The 24,363-nt window shown below is 39.6% G+C and overlaps 1 protein-coding gene and 1 long non-coding RNA gene across 19 annotated transcripts in view; one reads left to right on the forward strand and one right to left on the reverse strand.

Annotated features, from left to right (window-relative positions):
- The window catches only part of LOC133838047 (dystrophin), a 169,987-nt gene that overhangs the window by 2,061 nt on the left and 143,563 nt on the right, over positions 1-24,363 (reverse strand). For 16 of the 18 annotated variants that reach the window (XM_062268987.1, XM_062268986.1, XM_062268982.1 and 13 more), the window contains 7 exons: positions 2,584-2,843; positions 2,289-2,489; positions 2,076-2,209; positions 1,163-1,521; positions 721-1,104; positions 546-666; positions 57-484 (listed from right to left, as the gene is read on the reverse strand). In XM_062268987.1, the coding sequence (XP_062124971.1) occupies positions 57-484; positions 546-666; positions 721-1,104; positions 1,163-1,521; positions 2,076-2,209; positions 2,289-2,489; positions 2,584-2,843 (1,887 nt within the window). Of the gene's footprint in view, positions 1-56; positions 485-545; positions 667-720; positions 1,105-1,162; positions 1,522-2,075; positions 2,210-2,288; positions 2,490-2,583; positions 2,844-5,912; positions 7,000-24,363 lie in introns of those variants that run through there. The other 2 variants (XM_062268995.1, XM_062268997.1) reach the window with 1 other exon arrangement.
- LOC133838048 (uncharacterized) lies at positions 18,881-19,628 on the forward strand. The gene is made up of 3 exons (XR_009893907.1): positions 18,881-19,092; positions 19,194-19,379; positions 19,439-19,628. It is a non-coding gene; the product is annotated as an uncharacterized LOC133838048 (long non-coding RNA).

The raw sequence follows: 24,363 nt of genomic DNA on the forward strand, positions 1-24,363 counted from the left end.
AAACACACAAATGTAAGTAAAAGTAATATTGTGTGCAACACTTTGAGGCAATTTACCTGTCCGTGCTCGCCTTGGCCGGCGAGACCCGTCATGCTGGAGCTGGAATGCTGCATGCCATTGCTGTCGTCGGGAGTGCCGCTCTGCTGTTTACTGCACAGCTGCTGGTACTCGGCCTGCAGATTGGCATTCTCCTCCTCGAGATCACGTATGATGGCCTCCAGCTCTTCACGCTGCTCCGCATCCATGGCGGCCATTACTTGCACCGGTGACTTGGGCGCACTGCCATTGTTCGTGGGCAGCGCCTGACAATACTGTGCTATCAGCTGATGCTCATCATCGCTGTCGGGCGTCGAATTGGAGCCAGTGCCGCCGTATTCAACCTGCGCCAGTCTCGACGCATACATCTCGAGGCGAGAGTGCATGTCGTTCTGCAGCTGATGCGTTGTATGCTGTGGACTGGGCGCAGGACTCTCGAGTGCATCGCCTGTGATGTTTTGGTTAATGAAATTGAAGGAAACATGGACATGGAAAACACAGAAACTTACCCTCGAGCACACTCTGCACCGGCAGATAGCCGACTCGTGGATGCTTCTTAAAGTATTTGCGACTCTTGAACTTATTTTTGAGCGCACGCGTAAAATCACGCACGTCTTCGGTGGATGTGGTCTATAAAATATGCAATTAGCAAAGTGAAACAATAGTTGTATAACGCATACGCACCGTTGTGCAATATTCGTGCATGGGATGGGTGAGCTTGTGGTTCTTGGCATTGCGGCCGAAGAAGAAACACTTTTGGCACATGTCGAAATTGAAGCACTTGAGGCAACGATAACGGAAGCCCACAATCGGATACTCTTTGCAAATGTTGCACTTGGCCTGATGCTTTGCTGCCTCGGCAGCAGCCAGACGATGCAGCACAGGCAGCCAGACGAGACTTTGTGGCTCATGCTGCAGCCAGCCGAGGAAGTGTTGCAGTTCAATTGAAATTTCCTGATTGCCATCGATGGCCTCCTGTGAAATGCCCGCCTGTTCGAGACAAGAGCGCACCGAGGGCTCAATGTTGGAGCCACCAAAGGCAGCCACTTCACCTAATTGCCGAGGCACCTATCGAAGAGAAGTGAGTTTAGTATTCAGTTATTGTATACTTCAGTACCAATCTCACCTGTATGCAATCATGCAACAGCAGTCCCAGACGTCGCTGATCCGCTCGCCTTTCGGTGTCAGCCACCAGGCGGAAGAGATAGCGATATTTCTCCTCGAGATGGCCACGGCAGAGCAGGACAAGTCCCACCTTAAAGCTGAGCACACGAATTTGGCCAGTTCGCTGCGAGTCGTAGACATTCAGTATCCAGTTGATGGCCAGGTCGAGCATTAGCGTCAAATCAATTTTATCGATTGTCACGTAGAGCGAATGCAGCACCGTTGTCATGTCCGGTATATCGATAAGTTTATCGTTCTGCGCACGTAGCCCATGGCGATCGAACGACTCACAAGCCGTGGCCATCGAGATGCGATCGAGAGCTGAAATGTGAGATGAATATGATATATATATGAAAGTGTGTGATATAAGTGTTTATCAATATACATTAAATAACATAATTATACAATACAAAAATTGATATATTTAAATATCTAAATTGTAAAGGATTTCTAAATATGCAAATCATAAAATATCCATTATTTAAAAATCTAGATATCTAGATTTGGCAAATAACTTTATGTATATATTTAAAACCATCTAAAAATAGTAATAAAGATAATATAGCATTTAATGAGTTATCATTATATTTAAGTCATAAAGTCATATATAAAGATGAATTAATACATTAATAACTAACTTTGTAAATAAAAATATGAGTCGATGGCCTTATATTTTAGCACTGTTAAATAACATGCAAATAAATAAATAATAAATAACAATATATCTAAATTTTTAGGTAAAAATATCTTATATCTATAGAATCGATATATATAGAAATGTACAAAAAAATACGTAAATAGTGAAATAGTAAAGTGCACAAAATTATTAAATATACTCGTAAATAATTAAAAATATGCATTAAAATAGCACTTACCCAATCTCTTCTGTACCGAGCGCAGCTTCATAGCCGTGCGGTAGGCGGAGAAGCGTATTTCATTAAGATCGGCCAGTCCTTTCATCAGCTCAATCATCTCGGGATGGTCCCAGTGTGTGGTCTCGCGTTCGTGACTGGATGGATGGATAAATGGGGAAGGGGAGAGTTAGTCATAATTGGCTGTCGGGTCAGGGAGCTGTCAATGCTACTCACTCGATGTAGTAAGGCACATTGGCGGCGGTTGTGGCACGCTCCCAGGGCGGCTTAACGCTCTGCCCCAAATTAGGTAATGGCCCAATGGTGCCACTGTTCGATGTGTTGCGTCCATCGTCGCCGTTCTCGTGCGTGTGATTAGCGCCAGCCTGGCACAAAACCTTCTGACGCTCGTCCATTGCAATTTGCAACAGTTTCATGCTGCAACGAACAATAATCAAACGAATATCTCTCTCTGTGGACCTGGGCTGGGCAACTGGGAAAAGCCTACAGCAGCAGTTGCTGTTGCACTTACCGTGTATTCAAATCCTCGAGCTTGGACAAACAGGGCGTTGGCACCAGCACCTGATTGGCGGTGAAGAAGGACTGCTGCTCATTGCAATCATCGAGTAGTGCACTGGCCGTGGTCATCTTGTCCCGCAACCGTTGCAGCTGTTGCATCTGCTCATTTGCCTCGCCCACCGATGCGGGCGTCTGCCAGGCATTCTTTGTTTGCTCAGCCAATGCGACGCGGGAGCTTAAATCCTCCAACACCTTCTGAAATTGGCGCATTTTCTGCAAGAAGCAAAATCATAGGGGATATCAATTAGCAATCTGGCGAGACAAGTAACGGGAGGAGGGAGGAGTAGAAGGCGTAATCATATATATGGTAATTATAATGGCAGCAATATTCCCTCTTCTTCAATTTAATCAGTTTTCGTCTGTCTGCTCTTATGAGTATTTAATTAGTTGTTAGTCGGCTTCTGTCTAGATTCGCTTTCCTTTCCACACACATACACACACACACGTGCATAGTTAGCAGCAAATAATTGTGTTGCCTACTTTGCAGCTGTTTGAATAACTCTCTAGCGCATATTACGCATACGACACATTGTCGCTGCAATAATTAAGTAATGTCTTTATGGTCCAGCGCTCTTTGTTAGGCGGACCATCATAAAGCGGGTCGCAATTTAAAGTTTTCATATAAATAACTCAAAGGTATTTTCTCTCTTTGCTCTCTCCCCATTCTCAGTCCCCTTTGTGTGCTGCTCTTCATTAGCAATAAAAAGCAAAAAGTGAGCTTTAACTTTTATGCGCAGCCAGAGGAGAGCAGCAGAAGGCACCATGTGGCAGGTGATAGCAGGTGGCAGGTGAAAGAGGACTGCAGCATCATTTTGCTGTTGCCAATTTGAACGCTTTGTAAGTCGAAACTGTCAGCGGGAGTTGAGGCTGGCAACTGATGCCACAGCTACAGCAACTAATGGTTGTTGTTGTTGTTGTTGTTGCTGCTGCTGCTGCTGCTGTTGCATGGCACACGTTTCATTTTGCACATTTTCATCATTTTCGCTTTTCAATTTCACTTTGGCAGACCATTTGGCGGAGTCGCAGTCGCAGTCGTCGTCCCCTTTGGGAGTTTGTGCAACAAAAACTTTCATAGCTGCCATTTTGCATGGGAAATGCATGCAACAAGCAAAATGCATTTACCTGCGCAGCAAAACTTTCCATCTGACTTGCAATGTGCAAGAAGCCAACACAGGATGCCAGGACACGGCCAGACACAGTCTTGCCACACAGGCTTGCCTTGCCACCCAGCCACCTTGCCACCGTTTACTCTATTATTTCATTTAGTTATAGTTATTTTGCTGCTGCTACAGTTGCTTCTGCTTCTGCTTTTGCTGCTGCTCGGTTTTTATTTGTAATTCAGTTTTCTTCAAGTTTGTGTTTCTGATTTTGAACTTTGCCGTTTCAGCTCGTTCCCCGGGGCAAGTTTATGCTCCATAATGCATGCACGGACCATTTTACATGTGTCGTCGTCATCGTCGTCGTTGTCCTCGTCGACCAAGGAATTGTTAGTTATTTAACAATCTATTTTTCTTAGTTTATTGCAAGTTTTATTTGGTTTGCATGCTAATGGCATTTGCCCAGTTTGGCAGCACAATTAAAATAAATATTTGCCTTTGCATTTTGCAATTGGAATAAACTCGATTTTGTTTGCAAATTTAATTTCATTTTACTTTACTGATTTGTGCCTTTTTGGCAGGAACAGAGAACTGAACTCAAAGGCTTCCTTTGCTGATTTGTGCTGCAGCTAATTAAGCGTAAAAAATAATCTGAAGTTGCAATTTGCTGCTCCATCAACAGCAGCAACAGCAACACTAACAGCAGCGACAACAACAACAATTGTTTGCTATTGTGCTTCTGCTTAATTAGCAAAACGGGGTGCAGCAGTGGCAGCTGCAACAAAGGCCGCAGCATTGGCGACAACACAGAGGCTGCTGCGGTTGTCGTCGGTGCGCTGCAATCAATAATTTGATGTTTACAATAAATATGCAACCTGCCACATCCCACGCTACCGGCAGCGTCACTAATTAGTGGCAACAAGCCGCCGACGACGACGACGACGACAAGAAATCGTTTGATATCAAAGAACACAAACTCGCTGCAAATAGCAGTTCAATGACCTCTCTTTGGATGTTTTCTAATCAACGAACACAGCGGCAAAGCTAGCAAAATATGCTTTGAGGAATCGTTTGCAAAGTCAATATAGTCATTGTGGCAGCATAAGCAGCACAATTTAAAACGTGCCCCAGGAGCTTCTTCTTCCAGCTGAGTGCAGCTTCTTTCTACTCTGCTTTCACGTGGCCAACTAAACAAGCAAAGCTGTCATCATATTTGCCAAGGCAGCAGCTCTGGCTCAACTTGAGCTCCTTTGGGGCATGCAACAGCATCCGCTGTCAGTTGCAATGTCAGCTAGATTGGCAGACCAGATTTGACCGGCTTTAAGTTAGTTTGGTGGATCAATTGCTCACAACTCGAATGTTTAATTGACACTTTGAAGTTGTGTTGAAATAAATTAATAAATACATTAATATTTTGGTATTTGATTTGCATGTGGAAATAATTGCTTAAATTAATGAATATTTAGAATGATGGCAATTAAATGCTGCAAATAATATAACCGATAGTTTCAATTATTAAGGAAACTGTTTGCCGAAACAATTTTGACATTAAAAGGAAGTTTTACAATTATGTGCAACTTTGCTTTTACAATAATTATATAGACGGACAAGTTGAAATTTATTGTTTAATTATGATTCCCTATTTGAATTCGTAGCTTAAAGCTATTAATGTAAGCACAAATAAATGCAACACTTTTACATAATTTATATCAACATTTAAACATTGTGACAATAAGAAATAAAGCGACTTAAATCCGACTTTCGTTTGCTTTCGTTTTGGGCATTAAGCCCATAAATTGTACATTTAATTAATTGGGAATTGGGCGTGTGATTGAAAGTGCAATGCTTAAAGTCGTGCCGCATCACATCGATAGAGCTTAATTGCATATATAAATGTACATGTATATTTTTTGTTGGCCCATCCTTAATGGGGCAGTCGCTGTGCATTAATCAAGATTTTAATGGCAGGCGTGGGAGAGGGAAAAAGAGAGGCAGAGGCAGAAGTAAGAAGATGCGATTTAATTAAAATGGTAAGGCTTAAATGTGTCATTGTGGCAATTATGCAAGTAAGTGTGTTATGTCGTATGTGGCACGAGACGAGTGTCGCCGCTGCGTAATATTTATGTTCAGCCTCTTTGTGTGTGAGTGAGCAACAAGTTCGTTCGGGCTTAGCCAAGACACAAACCTCATTTTCGTCGCGCAACATGCCGACAATTTGGAGAAACATGCGTTCCGCATCATTCTGTGGATCGCATGTGGAATACGTGTCATCCATGAGCGTAATGTCGCCGATGCGACAATGTAGCTGGTCCTCCGATGACGATGAGTACAGCGACAACATGTTGCGACGCCTTTGGTCGTTGGCAACATGTTGCTGGGCAACATCCACCACCACAATCGAGGGCGCCACTGAAACGGACGCTGCTCCCGGAGCTGCCTCATCATCCGCATCAGGTTCATCGCAACCGCTGCTGCTGAGCTGTGAATAGCTGAGACTCAGCTGGCTGCTCTCATCATGCTCCTCCTCATCGTGATCCAGCTCGAGTTCCAGCTCCAACTCCAGCTCATGCTCCAGCTCTGTGCCGCCGGTGCCGCTGTCGCCGCTCTGCGAACTCGCCTTCGTCTGGTGTCCGGTGGAGGCGGAGGCAGCTGTTGCATTGGCCACAACCACAGCTAAGTGATTGTAGCCCTGGGATTCGCCGCTGCTGCTGCTGCTGCGACTGCGACGCTTCATCGAGCGAAAGGGCGACAGCAGGCGGCGTCGTGTGCTGCTCGTGGGCGTGGCATAGGGCGGCAACTGCAGTTGCTGTTGCATTTGCTGATGCGACGGTGCGCCGGCATAGCGTTCCAATGACCTTGACTTGCTGTGATTGCTATAGATCGTGGCACCAACACTTGCAGCAGCAGCAGCAGCTGCTCCATCTCTTCCACCTTCTGCTGCTGCAGTTTGTCTTCTCTTGCCGCTGTCATCGATGTGAGCGTTCTCTATAATTTCGCCAGCTTCGTCGCTGGAGCTAAGCGACAACGTCGCTGCCGGCGTTGTTGCAGCAAATAGTCGCATCGTTGTTGTTGTTGTTATTGCTGCTCAAGTTGTTTTTGTTGCTGGTTTGTTGCGTTGGGTTAATTAATCTTTCGACTATGCAGATTTCAGGTTCTCGCTGCTTCTTCTTAGGCACTTGGCTGCTGTTGCATCGTTTTAGGGCACATTCTTGCGTAATGAACGCTTCTATTTTTGTAGACCGGTTAAACAGGATTCACTTCTTATTTTTAAACTGCACACGAGACACGAGAGACTATTAGCCAAATAGTTAGCTGCAGCCAAGCAGTCAAGCAGCAACAACTACAACTACAACTAGAAACTACAAACTACAACTGCAAATGTTGTTACTCGCGCCTTATCGAAGTGCTCAAATAAGCCACTAAATTACGCCGAAATTTCTCAGGGCCCCTCCGTCCCGCTTCGCCCCGCTCTGTTAACAATTTGAAGACCCTACGCGTTAATTATCCGATGTTTGTCTTTGTTATTGTCACTGTTAATGTTGTTGCTATTGCTGTGTTTTCAGTTCAGGCAAAAGGTTGTCGGCTGCATTTTGTTTGCACAATTGCTGGGCGTGTGTAAATTATGTTGGGCAATATTTGCCCTTAGATAAGTTCCTCAATGTGCCACAGACACCCAAGTTCCCTCCGCTGAAGACTTCGCTCAGAGTTGAGCCATGACATTGTTGTCGTCAGAGTTTCCGACATGTGTGACAATGTGATATGTTGTTTGTGGAGTTGGACGGGGGGAAAGCCAACAGAAAGGTGGGAAACATAAGCGGAATCCCACCAAGTATATAACAAGTTAATAAGATAAGGTTCTTTCTTGTAAGTTGGCAGTTGGGCCAAAAGGCTGTCAATGAATTACAGGCAATTTAAAGGAAACGAGTGAAGAAAATAGTTCCAGCTTGTAGAGTCAGATAATCTTCTAGATGGTTGGAAAATATATTCCACGAAAGACAACACAATCACGAACTCTAATAAAATATTAAGTACGATAATCATATCGATATTCCTATAGAAACAGTAAAAGAATAGTACTAACAAGCTTTATTAAATAAATGCTTGATAATTTCCTGAGATGCTTAAAACCAAGCAAATTTCTTGTATGACAATAATTTGGTAATGCAAGGAATACTCAATATCGAATAGTATAAAGTCTATTAAATAAATATTGATAATTTCCTGAGATGCTTAACCATTTAATTTCTTGAGGTGTAGCTAATCAAGAAAAGTCAATCAGCACTGCTAACGAAATTCAAGCCAAAATCAAGCAATGATATCGATATTTTAACGATAGATTGTAGAAGTATAGAAATGAATATCATAATAACAATATTAATGATTATAAAGTACATTCAGTTGACAGTCAAAACTATCATAAAAAAATATTAAAGGCTAGACATAATATTGATATTTGCTTAAATGCTTAACCTTTTAATTTCTTCAAGAGTAAACGATACTCATCAATAGAAAAGTCAATCAGCACTGTTGACAAGCTTTAAGCAGCTTTAAAGCTCATACAAGTGGACATAAGCATTTTGATTTAAAGCATTTGCAAGTGTAATCCATTTAATTGTAGGCAACAAAAAACGTAACTCTAACTCAAGAGAACATTGCCCAACAAGAAAAGTGTCAAGTAGTTAATACTTCCAACTAAGCAATGACCCTACAGAAAACCAGAATAAGTACAGAGTATGGGTAAAGAGCGTTCCACGTACTCTTGCTTATCATGTTCTACGTGCGTGAGTAGAGAGTGAAAGAGACAGAAAGAACGAGGAGTGGAGGTGGGGGAGATGAGGGAGAGTCCCATGAAAAAAGATGATATTTCAGAATGAAGTGAAAAAAGCGCAGTAGACGAAAGCTCATTAAAATTCTAAGCCGTAAAGCAAAACAAAGTTTTAAACAAAGTCATGGAGATGACGAGGTGAGGTGGGAGAGAGAGAGAGATAGGGAGAGGGGTAACACTGGGCGGGTTCACAAGAGACAAGAAAGCTAACAAGCCATTGACAGACGACGACAGACGATGGCGACCAGTTAAACAACAACAGAGAGAGAGAGGGAAAGAGAATGCAAAGTTCTCCAAATACAACGAACAGAAAGAGAAACATGAAACAAGAAGAAAAAAAGTAAAGAAATACCGGAATACCGTCAAGTAATGCCGGTAATGACATTGTAACGGTATTTATTACAACATTATGACGAATGACAAGTGTCTAATTAGTTGTGGCAACATGCAAAGCTCACTCCACCCTGCCCCCCACTCTACTCAAATAAACAACTTGTGCGTTGCATGTTGTTGTTGTTTGTTTTGTGGCATGCATAAATTTTCAAGTTGTAGAATTTTCACAGAGACTTTTTTCAATGGTGTGGTAATTGAAAATATGCCAACTTTTTTTCTGTTTGTTTGTGTTGTATGCGTTTTATATATCTTGATTGCAATTGATGTGACAAGTGCTGAGAATTATCAACTATTATGCGAATTTATCATTAGCAGACCTTTTGTTGTTGTTATTGTTGTTGATGCATCGCAAATTATTTACGTAGTGAATGCATTTCAATTTTGATTGATGTACTCTTCTCTCGACTCGAACGTGAGCGAAATTCCAATGAATTTCACTTTTACCCCCAACCACCCACACACACATAGACACACACTCCACTCTCCCCCCCTCTACGCTCTGTGTCTTCTAAATTATAAAATATGCATATGGTATCTGGTATCTGGTCTGCTACGTTGCCTTGCATACGAAATCCACATTCGGTTTGACAGAATGCCGCATTCATGCTGAAGGATGAATATAGGAATCTGTTCTTGTTGTTGTTGTTGTTTGGACATTGCTTTTCAATATGCAAATATATTTCGCTAAAAGTGAAAAACAAACCCCAATTCTATGAACACTCTTCGCATGTGTGTGTGGATTGTGTAATTGAAAAGCGCTAGGATAAAAGACCAGCTTGAAGAATTGTTTAGACTCTACAACTCGCATAATTAATTGAATCTATTCATTATTTAATACGCATAAATTAAAGGCAAGGCGCCGGCTTTATTTCACCCTGAGCTCAACCTTAAACCATATTATTATTTGGGTAACTTGGCAATTCGCAACACATGTGATCAACACAAAATGTTATCTTTAATCTATCTGATTTTTGGATTATTTTCACTTTCAATTCGACTAATACAAAATGCTGAGCACATGCGTTACTGCAAAACTTTTTACTGGCGATTTGCGGACAGCAGCAGAGTAGCAACAATAACAATAAATAAATCTTCTGAATTTGGTTATTTATGTGAAACCACAGGCGGGCAGACGGCAGACAGAATTGGTAAATGCTAAATCCGTTTACCTGCGCCAAAGAAAACACTTTTGAAGCGGTTTCTAAAACTAATTAAGTGGCCAGCAGGCCGCAGCTTTTGTTGTAGTTGTATTTTTGCTGCCTCTGGGAAGACAATGCGAATAGAAAGCCTGCGGTCGTCACATTCATAACTCGTCACGATCTCCAGGTGTCTCTTTATTTTTTTTTTAAGCGATACAGATTCACAGATTTTCGATCGACCAGCCGAAAAAAAGGGCTAAACTTGGTGAGAGTTGAGGGAGAGGAGAGTGAGAGAGAAAGATCAACAAGCGTGACAAGAATACGAGAGTAATACTTGTAATTTCAAGTCATGGAAAGTCGCAGCAATTGCGAATGAAAATGCTGATTCATGGACCGCAATGAAAGTCTCTCCAAAAACATTTGTGATACAAATCAAATCAGAAGCAAAAACACAAAACGGTTTTCTTTCTTTTTAGTTAGTCTTATCAATAAATAGTTTTATGCCCATGGCACGTGCTCAAGATAATTGCAGTTTGATTGAGCACCGCAACAGCTCAATGAAAGAACAATTTATAAACTCGACTTGAGCTGTGTGCTTTGTGCATTTTTTAATCAGCTTGCGTGTAATCATTTTTGATAATTTTCTGTCAACACACAAACACAAAAATTGCCAGCTGAAAAGAGTCGCTGCAAGCCAACGACTTTGCGTAGTACATTCAACTCTGATTCAGAGAATAATAATAATGGACGAAGCACAGAAGTGAGCTGATGACTGATAAATACCCTAAAATTTTTATATTTCAATAAGCCTTAAAATTATTGAATTTGCGTGTTTTGGGCAACTTGAAGAATGTCTTTCAATCATCTGTGTTTTTACTCGTAATTGTATTGATTGATGAGTTAGCATATTTCCCCAGAAATCTGTTGACTTCTTAATTGGTTGTCATTTAAGAATTTTAAATTAAAGAATGTGTAGACTCTTTTTAAATAACAAATACTTTTTTTTCTTAATTTTTTCAAACATCGGAAACGTTTCTTCAAGCGAATGATTTTAAGTAAAAAATTCTTTGTCATCCAGCAACATTTTCTTAATTTTTTACCACATCGGAAACGTTTCTTCAAGCGAATGATAATACCTTCCTATGCTCAACAGGGAGCACTTTTGCCTTTTTGCGGATTATTAAATTTGCATACTCTATAAACACACACGTATGTATACAACAGTGTATGTAAGTTGGCAACCGGAAATTTTCATCAGTTTTTCGTATTTTTGTAATTTATTGTATTTCAATGGAAATAAAAAGCAAAAGTGCATAATGTGCTGCTCAGCTCAGTCTTTTCATTTCAGCTTTTGTTCGTCGCGTTGTCGTCGTCGTCTCTCTTGGATTGTTGCGCTCTGTTTGCCTTTTGCCAGTTGGAGAACTCAACTTCCCCCCCCCCGCTGCCCTGTAGTGGCCCAACCTCGCTCTCCCCTCTGTCGCATAAGTGATCCATTCTGGGTGCCCGTCCATGCATAATTTCATGTTAAGTTCTGAGTCCCATTGTCAATGCTGTTGCTGTTGTTAGAGTGCGTGAATCGTAACCGAAATGCATTTGTTGCTCAAGAGACACAAACAATAGGGAAATGTGTGGATATAATGAAATGGAAAATGGAAAATGTGTGGGCGTAGTTCCATCTCACATTTTGTTATTGTTTTCAAAATGTCGTTTGTTATTCTTTTTGTGTTGTTTTTCGTTTTGTTTTGTTTTCAGTGTTTAATGAATGCCGCGTCCCTAGTACAAGGCCATAGAACACACGATTAAATAAATGTATCTAGATCTAGACTCATTGATAAGCACACACACACACACACACATTGAACTAATGAACTTCGTGTCTGAACAATAGATAACAACTTTTCGAAATTAACATAAACAATCAGAGAGTTTGTTGAAGATGCTGATTCGAGTGTGAAATATGAATGTAGAAAGTGTAGATTTGATTTGACATAAATAAATGTTTCTACTAACTACAGATCATTTGTTATTCACTTTCGCGCAAATCAATCAAATTGCTTAATCGCAATAAATTCATTTCGAGGGCAATTCTCATGCGTCATGCATAAAGTCATTTGCCACGCCCATTTGGCGCAATTCATGTGGCAGGCGCCACAAATGCGCATAACATGAAAAATATTTATACACAACTTGCAGTTAGCCCAGTTAACCGAGAATTGCAACTTGAGGGGTGCTTTTTTGGCCATGGGCTGCAATAAAAGTCAAGAGTGGCAAGCGACATGGCACAATTTATCACAAACAAATGATCACAACAAGCTGTGCCAAGAGCATAGAGAGAGAGAGGGTCTCCTCTCTCTCTCTCTCTTCCTCCCTGACTGCAATCGGATTCGGAATCGGAATGGGAATCGGAAACTTCAGAAGGAGAAGGCGAAGGCGAAGTAGAAGGAGGTCAGTTGCAAGTCTTGAATTCAAGGATGGCGCGCCTTTAGGCCAAAAGGCGTGGCTGCTTGCGCGCCTCGCTTAAAAGGCTTTTGGTTAAACGAATTTTCATATCAATTTCGTTTGGCATCGCACGACAAACGTACAAAAGGACAGACGGACGGACAGACAGACGGACTGCCCCCAAAGGCTTTTAGTGGGTGGAATGGCAAATGGAATCAATTGTTGAATTTTCCACAGTCGAGTCTGAAGTCGTGGCGAAGCGCGTCTTGAGGCGAAAATAACGTGGAAAATTTACAAGATGTTTTCGTTGCGATAAATAAAGTTGCAAATGTGAGCTGCATCAGCTGGCAGAAGGCAGGCGGGCAACTCGATACCCTCCACCCCCTCATACCCTCTCCTCATTCCTTGTCCCACTCTCTTCAGGTGCACTTACTTTGTGTATCCGCCTGCCAGCAATTTGCTTCAAATTGCTGCTACGCATTCGTACAAATTGAAGGACTGCGCTGCGAGACAGTGTGTGTGTGTGAGTGTGCGACTGTGTGTGTGTGTATGTACTTGAATGTGGCTTAGAAACTGGTCCATTGGTCTAGAACCTTAAGACTTGTTTATTGCATTGCCAATGGCACAGCGAGAACTTTGCTTTTGCTTTTGCTCGTTGTCTACAAATGTTGTTGCGATTTAAATGGGGATCTGGCTCCGCGTGGTTTTAGATGACTTCGAGGAGGGGGAGTGGAGTGGAGAGAGTGATGGGTGGGTGGGGCAGAGTGTGTTATGTTATGTGGCTTGTGTGTGGCCTGTATGCAACACGGTGGTTGCCTTTGTGCCATTGTTTGTCAGCATGACATGGTTATTACAATTAATTGTCATTATTTATGCTGCCAGAGTGGGCATTTCAATTGCATGCAGATAATATTTATTAAGCACAGCTTAAAGTGATTTTTATTTGTGCTTAAGAAAGAGAAAATTAACATGAGTTTAGTGAAATAAGTATTACACAGACTTAAGTGGTTGCTCGACAAATATTTCTTACTTAAGCAAATTAATGTGATTGTTTGATAAAATATGTTAAATTTAGGTTGTATAAAATGCAAATGAATAATAAAGTAATAAAGCTAGATTAACCTTTACTATGATAAAAGCGATTTTATTTGTATAAATATTATAAATATTTTATACTTATCAACTTGCTGCAGTTTATCGAGTAAGCTTATCACTCGTAATCATAGTAAATGACAGCGGAAGTCGAAACCAAATAACTATCAGAACATCAGCAGCATATTTAACGTTTCATATAATGAATGGCTGCTATGTGATCTTCAAGAAGAAAGAGTGTAAACTTTATAGAGTACAACTTTATGCAAAATCGCTTAAGCATTTTTGCTGCGGTTTAGTTTGGAAAGTTAAAGAACTCGCCTTATTTATTTGCAACGCGTGGAAAGTAATTCACGAGTCTTTTATGATGACGCATTTTGATAAATAATAAATGCAAAGAACATCAAAATATGAGTAAAATTTATGGCAAATAGTAAAATGTTGAGTTATCAAACGCGACTGTGGCCAAAAGGTTAAAGCAGCTGCCAGCTGCAGGATAAGCTTTGAGCTATGTAGCTGGTAAAAATTAGTTATAAAACTTGCAGATGCAAGAGACAATTAAAGCAAAACCCAGAACAGACGCACAGTTGTATAATCTATTCAATTAGAGCAACTGGCCAACGTGTTCTACAGTTTGCGGCCTTTGTAAAAGTTTTCTAAATGCCAAAAATGGACGCACGTATCAAATGCAGCAGCTGAGAGCATGAGAATAAAGTATAAGTCCAGAACGTACTCGGAACGTGTGAGCACTCGAATGTGCAGCTTGTTCTTTTGTTTGTGAAAATTATTTTATAATCATTTTATCACATTTTCGAAGCAAGCTGCCGCCAGCACAGGAACAACTGTGGAAAGTGGCTGTAAAACTTTTCATGGCACACACACCTGCTGCTGCCTGCTGCCTGGTTGCCTGCTGAAAGGATGAAAGGATGCCAGCAGGATGTGTTGGCAGGATGTGAGAATGTGCCGAAGACAACAATAGTGTTCGCCACCTCCCTGACTAGCTTCTGACTGGCTGACTGGCTTCATCGTGTGCGCTCTCCTTTATGGCATTGAATCTTCATTTTCGTTAGACAATGACAAAAATGGAGCATAATAGATAAAATTAAGTGCAAGTGCAGCAGACATGCGATAAATGCTATAACCAAAAAAGGGGGTAGACAACGACGGGCTTGGTACATGGCATCCAACCTCAAATAGCTAAGCATGAAGCCATTAATAAAGTGTAGTCAATGGCTTTCAGCTAAATGCAACGGGGCGCCAACAACAACAAGAACTAGGAAAAAAAATTGCCAGCTCTGCCTTTTGTGTGGCTGGCAACGCGTTGGTAAAACGTTTAAGGCAAATCGTTAGATAAACTTTTGGCAGCTGACAGGCCAGCTAAATGATATACGAGTATGACACATAAAGCATGATAGTCAGCTGATATAAATATAGATCCTAACTGAAGAAATTTGTATAGGCAACTATCAAGTTTGAGGTCAAAATCTAGTGAAATAAGAGTTCAGCAAATTGAATTAAATATTCTGTGAAAATCTTTCTCTTACTCCCTTGCATATCATTTACGCAGACCTCTTTAGTCTGCAGCTGGCTCAGGCCAAAAGTAAACTTTTACAACTTAAATATGAATAAAATACATTTTGGCAACCTTTGGCAAAAGTTATACGACGCTCCACCTTCTGCTTGCCACAGCAAACAGAGAAACAGCAAAGAGCAATTTTCATCAAATTTTAGCTAAAATTTGCCACAAATTTCACGCAAATTTTGGCATTATAACTTAAAGAAGAAAACGAAGACGAAGGCGTGACGCCACCCGCAACTCAAACACCAACATTGTGGCAGGTGGCAGGTGGCAGGAGGCATGAAGCACTTAAAAAAAGGTGCACTTAAAGGCGTAACCTTTCAACGTTTGCCACCTACGCAACTAACAGACTGAAACGAGTGAACACAAAGGGGGCGTGGCAGTGCTGGAGTGTAAGAACAATAATAATTTTAATGAGTTATAAAAAAAAGTCCTTTTACAACTCGTGCAAATAGGCATTTTCAGCGAGAGACTTTTACAGCCAACAAATAAGTATAATAACCGCAGATGTTGTTGTTGCTGCTTAAATATAGCAGAGAATAAAGTATGAAAATGTAAATGAAAATGAAAATGAAAATGAAGAGAAAGAAATGCTCACAAAGCATAATGATAATAATGCGACGCATTCGTTGTGAAATGCAGCCAAAATAATTTTGAAAGTTTTAAACAGCGTTTTAGCCAAAACATAATTTAGTCACAATATTTTATGGCTCAATTTCCGTTTTTTTTGTTTTCTCAACTTCCGCACGCGGAACGCCAATGAGGCGCAACCAAATACGAGCACAAGTTGAAGCTATCACGGGTGATTAAGCACATTGCTCCAATCCCAATCCCAATGCAGAGAAGGAAAGACACAGCGACAGTCACTCACTCATTCACTCACTCAGTCATTCAGTTTTTTTTGCACCAAGCCCAGGTTTTTGCCCTGTTTCAGTTTGTGAAAAATGATAAATATGCTCAGAGATCTATTTCGAGTCACTCGAACTCGCTTTTTTTTTTGTTGTTTTTGTAGGTGGGGTGTGTCACTTAATGGCTTTATGTCGAATGCTTAAAGACTGAACAGACACAAGTTTGTTCTTACATTGTTTTTATTTGAGATTTTCAGCTGCGGCTTTTGTTATTTATTGATGATCTCTTGTCAATTTTTGTTTTTCAATTTTTTCATTTTTTTTTTTTTTTTTGGGTATTCAAGTCAAGGCAATACAAACACTGTGGGGCATGGCTGGAGATGATCTGCATGTAAATACTTTATTTGTACTCGCTCTGATGGGAAATTGATCTGGAGTTTGAACAAATTTGTAAAGACCATAGAAGTCAGCAATGGAGTGATTAATGTGCTGCTGATGTAACGGCATAGAATTGACAAATTTATATAAAGTTTTCGATGTAAACAAAAGCTTGAAAATTATAGACATTTCTCATAAAAACCAAGCAGTTGGTGAAATATAAACAGAGTTAGCTATATGATTTAGTACTTGACTGTGTTTAAGCAATAACACATTAATTTCTATAAAAAATTGTTTATTATAGCTTTATAAAAACAAAGGAACTTAGCTGCTGAAATATAAACAAATTTGAACACAAAAATGTTCATCACATCTTTTGATTTAGTATTTGAATTATGACAGAGTTGATCTTTACTGTGTTAAAGCTCTAAACACATTAAGTCGAAATTTCCATAAGGTGTTGTTAGTGAAGGCTTTATAAAGACTATTAAATTGAACTGCTGAAATATGAACAAATTTTTACACAGCATTTTTCATCACATTCCTCGGATAAAGTTTGAATTATGGCAAGTTTGAAGAGTTGATCTTGACTATGTTTAATCATTAGGAAGAAATTTCCATGCAATATTGTTTGTCATGGCTTTGTGAAGACTCAGCTGCTGAAATATAAAGAAAACCTTACACAATGTTTTCAATCACACTTCATTTATTTACTATTTGATCTTATCTGTGTTTAAGCATTAACACATTAATTTCTATAAGATATGGATTTATAAAATCAAAGCAATTCAGCTGCTGAAATATAAACAAATCTTAAGACAAAGTTTTTCAACGGACTTCTTTGATTTAGTATTTGAATTATAGCAAGTTTGATGAGCTGATCTTGAATGTATTTGACAATTACAAACATTAAGTTGAAATTTTATGGCTTTTAAAAAAACTAAACAGCTCAGCTACAGATTTGATTATTTGCTTTACTTTTTAAATTATGAGCAATTTAAAGTGATGATCTTTATTTAAAGCATAAAGAATTCAAAGAGAAATTTGTGCAATCTTATAAATAGTTCCCGATAACGAAATGTTGAAATGTCGTCATTTTTGTAATTAATTGCTGCACATAAGTACAATTTATCTAAAGTAGAAAGTTGTAGTTGATCGTCTTATTGAATGGCATAACATAAATAATGCGAACATCAATCAGGGAATTGAGATACGGGAGACACAAATAATACCGATAGCTGTGTGTCTTAATCGGCTTTAAATTGTTTATAGCTTCAGTTCACTAATTAAGTAGCACTAAGCGCATTTCGAGCATCGAATGCAAATCTTGGACCAAACAACTAAACAACATTGAATGCCATAACAGACAGGCCTGATAGAGACCATCAACCATCCAGAGAGAGAGAGAGGGGCGTAAGAATGGGGAGGGAGGGAGGCAAAACTACAAGTTGTATATTTGCATTAACCCAGTGACACATTTTGACATAATCTGATTAATTGGCGTGTAAAGGAGAAATAAATTGAGATGGCTAATGAAGCGCAAATGGAGCGAAGACTCTCCACTGAGGCGTCAACGCCCACAACAAGCTGCAACTGGAACTGGCAACAAGTAGCATGAAGCATGATGTGAAGTGAGGTTACTAGGAAATTGAGTTAGAGAGCGCGCCATGCGAGTCGCTTCGAATTTCTAGCGAATAATAATCATTTACTTGGCAATCGGTCTGTCTGTCTCGCTGGCCTCGAAGTCTGTCTGTCTGCCTGGCTGGCTAGATAGTCAATTTTTCCGCCTTACAATTAATTGATGTCAACGGCTTGTTGCAACCAGGAAAGATTGAGCAACGGCGACCGCAAAACGCAAACGCAAAACGGCGTCGTCTATCGTCGTTGCTTGCTTTGGCAACTTCATCAAAAGACGCGTCAAAAACTTGGCGGCAACTTGGCGGCGTTTGTCTTTCTTGTGGCTGCAGTCGATGTTCGTGGTGGTTATTGGTTGGTTGGTTGGTTGCTTGTCAGCCACTGCCGCCAACGCCGCAGAATCAATCAGGCATGGAAAAGCAGCGCACTTTCTCCCCCTTCCCTTTTCCCCCATTTGGGGGTCCGCCCACATTTCCAATTTATTAAATGACATTTGTTTTGTATGGCATGGCCTGGCCTGGCTCAATGTATAGTATTTGCCTAGATAAATACAAATACGGCATATATATTAAGTATACGCCACCAACATATATATTTGCGCCTATGGCCCCAAAGCATCAATTTTTAATTTCATTAGCGTGGCTGCGTGGCCCCAAAGCAGAGCCCCACTTTGGTTTTTCATTATCTGTTTTTCCAATTTGCATTTGCCGGTTACAGCACTCGCCATATTCCGGTTCATGGTTTGCCCATTTGAATTTTAAATCATTATTGATTTTCTTCGTGCTTTTTTTTTCTTGTTTTTGGTTTTTGCGCCCGGTTTCTGTTTCCCTTTTCTGTTTATTGTTGAGCTATGTTGAGTTCAGTTGAGTTGAGTTGTGCTTATCTTTGGCCCATTTTGCGGCCAAATTCTAAACAGTCTGTTAGCCACGCTAAAGGCGAGCACAGTCCATTTGGTAAATTTCAGGGCCAAACAAATTTGCTAATTACCCCAAAAGTGCACAAAATCTGTGTGTAAAGTACAAACAACAAATCGAAAGGTGTGTAAGAGGAGAGAGCGTGAGAGTGAGGTCAAAAAGAACATCTAGGCGGCAAAGCATAAACAGTTCTATTCAATGAAGATTCTTTCGGGCCTTTTCAGTTGAAAACACCACAAAAATAGCTAACAATAGGCAGCAAAACATTGCGTGGAATTCATTCACCAACAGCTGCTTGCACTTAATGTTTGTTTAAACTTAGCAAAAGAAAAATGTTTAAATCTAAACAAAAATTACCAATTTATATTGATTGAAATGGAAGTCAACTTTAATTAGCAATTAAATAACAGGTAAATATTTGTGAGTAAGTTCAATTTTGCTTTATTTTATAAATGATTAATCTTTAAAGACTGCAGCTTCAAGAAACTATGAAATGATAATTTGAGGAATTATTCAAGATTCGCAAATGTTTAAATCTAAACAAAAGTTGGCAACTTAAATCGATTCAACTGGAAGTCAACTTTAATTAGCAATTCAATAACAGGTAAATATTTGAGACTAAGTTCAATTTTGCTTTATTTTATAAATGATTAAACTTTAAAGATTGTTGCCTCAAGAAAGTATGAAATGATAATTCGGGACATTCTTTAGCATTCGTCAATGCAGCGAGAAATATTTTATAGAAAAATGTTTAAATCTACACAAAAGTTGGCAACTTAAACCGATTGAACTGGAGGTAAACTTTAATTAGTAATTAAATAAAAGATAAATATTTGCGAATAAGTTCAAATTTACTTTACTTGAGTAATCCTGTTTTCTTTATTATATTTCAACACACACTCTTATTTTGAAAATAAAACAATCAATTTGGCAAAACATTACTCATATATTGGATTATACAAAACCACAAGAATAAATAAAGAAGGCAATTGCAGGCAAAAACCAGCTGCCCATAATCGGAAAAATGTTTATTTAATAAATAAATTGGGGAAAATTGCGCAGCGCAGCAAAAATACTCGTAACTAACGTAAAATATTTCATGGGTGTTGTTGGCAATTAAAATACTCGTAAAAGAAAATTCCCATATGAGTGAATGCGAGTGAGGACTAGCTTGTATTTATTTTTGTATTTTGATTTTCAATTTACATATGGATGCAAATTGCAAGCAGGTAGCAAAACATTCTCTGTGGCACTCTGAATGCGCAAATCAAAACTTGATGCAAATATTTGAATGAATATAAATTGAAATATGCAGTAGTAGCAACAGCAAAAGAAAAAATAATAAATCTGAATATGAATGCAAAGTGTGTAATGAAAAACTATTGTAAACTATTTGGTATGACTCATGTTGCATGTGGATAATGGAAATTCTAATGAAAGTAACCGCAGCATCAGCATCTGTTGGTCATTAAAGTTCACTCTACGAAGAAATCTTTCTGGGCTTCAGTTCAACAACAATTTGCCATGCTTTCGAAGATAGTTTCTTGCTTATTAAAGTCGCATTAAAGCCGCTGCCAAATGTGCTCTTAACTGGGCTTAAAACCATTTGCAATGGCTCTTTTGTTGCCTTTTACTTTCCATTTTGTACGACAACAAAAAGAAAAAAGGGGGAACGGTCATCGCATCGTCGATGAGCTAATTGTACTTTACAGGTATTTGTCCCAGTCAAAGTCAAATCTCGATCTGAGTTTCAGTTGCAGTTGTCTGTAAATGCGGGCTGAGAGTTGACGTTGATAAATGACTTGGACTTTTGTTGCAGCAGCATCTCTGAACCAACTAACTTGACAATGCACAACTGTAGTTAACTCTAGTTCATGAACTTTCCGCATTGTTGTTGCTCTTGTTGATGTAAATTTTCTGCTCAATTAAGCTGTCAGCATTTTGACAAACATTTGCGCTCATTAGAGCACGCCTAGAATTATTAATACTTGGCTGCCAAAGCAAACGAAGGCAACATCAACTGGCAAGTGGCAAGCAGGCAATTTGTGGGTGATTTGCATAAAATGCCACTTGAAGTCTCGCGTGAGTTGTGATTTGTATCCCCCTGTCCACGCCCTCTCTCCCACACTCCTTTTGGCCACTTCCTGGCCATGGTCATGCCTAAACGGTCCCTTCGACAGCTGATGATTTGAATTATTTCATTTGTTTGCCCAACTGTTGATTTGCTTAACAGTTCAATCAAGCGCAACGGCATTTTCGATTCAGGGCGTGGCACTAATCGCAGATGCGGATCAAAAACGACTACGAAAAGAACATAATCGTCAAGTGGCGCCAGCGGCGCAATATATTTAATTGAGTGCAACTCTCCAGCAATATAATTGTTCAATTGAAATGAATGTCCACTGGCGACCGAAGCTTCACAACATGCGACAATTAGTGCAGCATTTTTTAATTGATTGCCGCCGAACGTTGCATGCCACGGGCATGCTTGAAGTGCATGTGAGGAAACGCGAAAAACGCATTGAAAACTATCGACATTTATCGAGCAGCTGACTTGGCCAAGACTCCGATAAGTAGGCTTTACGTGCTCATTGGAAAAATCGAGAATGCGGAGAGAAAGAAAGCGATTGCTGCGGCAAGAAAGTATGAAATGATAATTTCGAGAAATTCTTTCACATTCGCAGATTGCGCGAGAAATGTTTTCCAGATGTTCTTCGAATAGTTTTACGAAATATCTTTAGCCGGTATTCCTTTACAGATACAGATATAGAGACAGTTCTTGTGGCAATCTAATTCACTTATCTGACACGCTCAGCTGCAATTTATTCAGATAACTTATTTATTCACACCAACCAGCTGTTGTTGTTGCTGTTGTTGTCGTTGCTCTTAGGCAAAAAGATACATTACATCTGCAGACTGCAGATACTTGAAATGTGCCACTGCCACACGGCCTTACCACACCCAACAACAGCAGCGCAGCAAGCATTTTTCATCGCCTTTGGCTGCCACAAATACGAATACGAATACGAATACGAGCTCTGCTTTTCTTATGCAATCCAACGTATGCAGACATTTTATGCAGCTCCATCACTTGGCATGCAAAATGTGCAACAGCAACTGCCACTGCAACAGCAACAGTAACAGCGAGGCGCCTTTGTCTGTCATTTATTCGGCAGTTGCTTCTTTGAGCCAATAAATAAGCGCGTCAAACAGTTAACACTATTAACCGCATATTAATTGGCCGAAATAGACACCAGCCAGGATTAAGCGACGCGTCACGAAGTTGCAAGTTGCGACATTTGCCTGACATTTGTATAAATTCCATAGAAGGCGTTCGCCATGCCACATGTGGCAAAGCCTTAAATGGCATTTGGCGTCTGCGAGTCGCGTATGTCAAATGCGTATTTGCCTCTTCTCCTCCTGCTCCTCCAACTTTTGCCTGCCATGCAAATGTCAAGTCGAGAGTACAGCGAGTATGTGGGTGACGACGACAGGCGGCGGGGCGGGGTGGCGTTGTGGCAACTGCAGCGATAATTGCACATTTGTGGCACGCAAAAATTGCCGCGACTCGTCGTCGTCGTCGTCAGCGCCAAACTAATAAATATCAATTGTGTACAGCACAACAACAACAAGTTGTTGCTTTGTCTTTGCATTTCTTTTGCTGTTCTTACAACATGTTGAAACATCTCACACAAACACATACACACATGTACAGATGCAGACGCACATGCAACGCGACTTTACACATGCATAAATTAAACGCAATTAGCATAAACAATTTTCAGCTTTTAGCTGTAATCAAGAGTTGGCGAAATTGCAAATGGCAACTGCCAGGAGCACTCGATGTTGCTGCATGCAACCAACGATGCGTGGAATGTGCTGCAAATACGCATATGGCAAAATCTACTATGGAAATTTTTGGATGTTTGTCTGCAGTCTACGATGCACGTTTGTCGAATTTGGCGCTGATAACTGCCGCATTGAGAAGGGAAAAGGTGAGGCAATTGTTACAAATGATTGCATCACAAATTTCTGCTGTTCCTTCGAGTATTTACTGCTGTCTCCAATTAGGCACAATTTGTTCAAGTACTTATAATAGAAGTGCTCTCAGTTGATCTTCTCCTAATGTTATTAATTATTAAGAGTTGATTTTGTGAATATTAGATTATTGTAAGTAAGATTTAAAGCCTCTAATGTTATTAAGCGCTGCTTATTTGTATTTAAAATATCAGACTATGGTAAATATTAAATATGTGCACATAAATCGAACTTTTCTCTCTTAGCTGCTATATAATGTTTTGAATATCCGAATATTGTGAGTAAAATTAATCAAAGGTTCTTTATCTTCTAGCTCTTGAGCGACATTCATAGCCATGTAAACTTTCTAACATATAAGATGGCAGGAAATGTAATTGTGTTTTCTGTAATCTATAGCTTTAAATTCTATCATATTTTTAATACATTTTCATTAAGAGCAAAATAAAATTTAAAAATATATGTATCGCATATAAATTTGATAAGTTATGTGAATTGTAATTTAAAATCTCAACTTTATGCCTTCAAATGAATTTATGTATTCAGTACGATCTAGCCTTGTTCTGAATTGAAAATTTCTTATTTAATCAATTCTTTAAATGTACTAAGAATGTCATAATATTAATCTATTGCTTTGATAGTAAATATAAATATAACTGATAAGTTATGTGGACAGCTATTTAAAATCTTTATATGTTTGTTTTCCTAAGCATTATTTTGGTCCTTGCCACTTCTTATTAAATTAATTGACCCATTTATAGCACACAATATTTGCACAGTTGAAGCACTGAGTCAACTCTTCTGTGAATTCGAACTGTGATGATTTCATATATATTGCAGCTGCTCTTGAATCAAAGTTTCAAGTAACATTTGTGCAGACAACGGCGAAGAAGCCTCAAAGCAGCAACCCATAAAACCTCCTTGAGTCCAGCCAAAAATATGAACGTGAGCTCATAAAATAACGAATACGAATTCGAATACAACGACGACTACGAACCCTCGAACAGAGCACGACGACTCTGCAGTCTGGCTGTTGAAGAGCCCGCACATGGTTGGTGTTTGTTTACACTTTATATATATACATAATGTATATATATATATATTCGTATACATTTAAAGTAAATACAAGTATCTGCATGTGTGCAAAGAATGCCAACAGCGTTTTCTGGAAAGTATTTACGAATACTTATGCTGCTTAAATGCTGTTTATTAGCAAGCCAATAAACGAAATGCAATGGTAAACAAGCTGCAAATTGCAAAAAAATATTTTGCTTAAAATAATTCATGAAACTTAAATAAATATACTGTTGAATGTTTGTTGTAAGGTGAAGCCAGTGAAGCATGGGAAAATCATGTCAA

This window comes from Drosophila sulfurigaster, chromosome 2R, assembly GCF_023558435.1.
Source record: "Drosophila sulfurigaster albostrigata strain 15112-1811.04 chromosome 2R, ASM2355843v2, whole genome shotgun sequence".
Lineage (NCBI taxonomy): Eukaryota > Metazoa > Arthropoda > Insecta > Diptera > Drosophilidae > Drosophila > Drosophila sulfurigaster.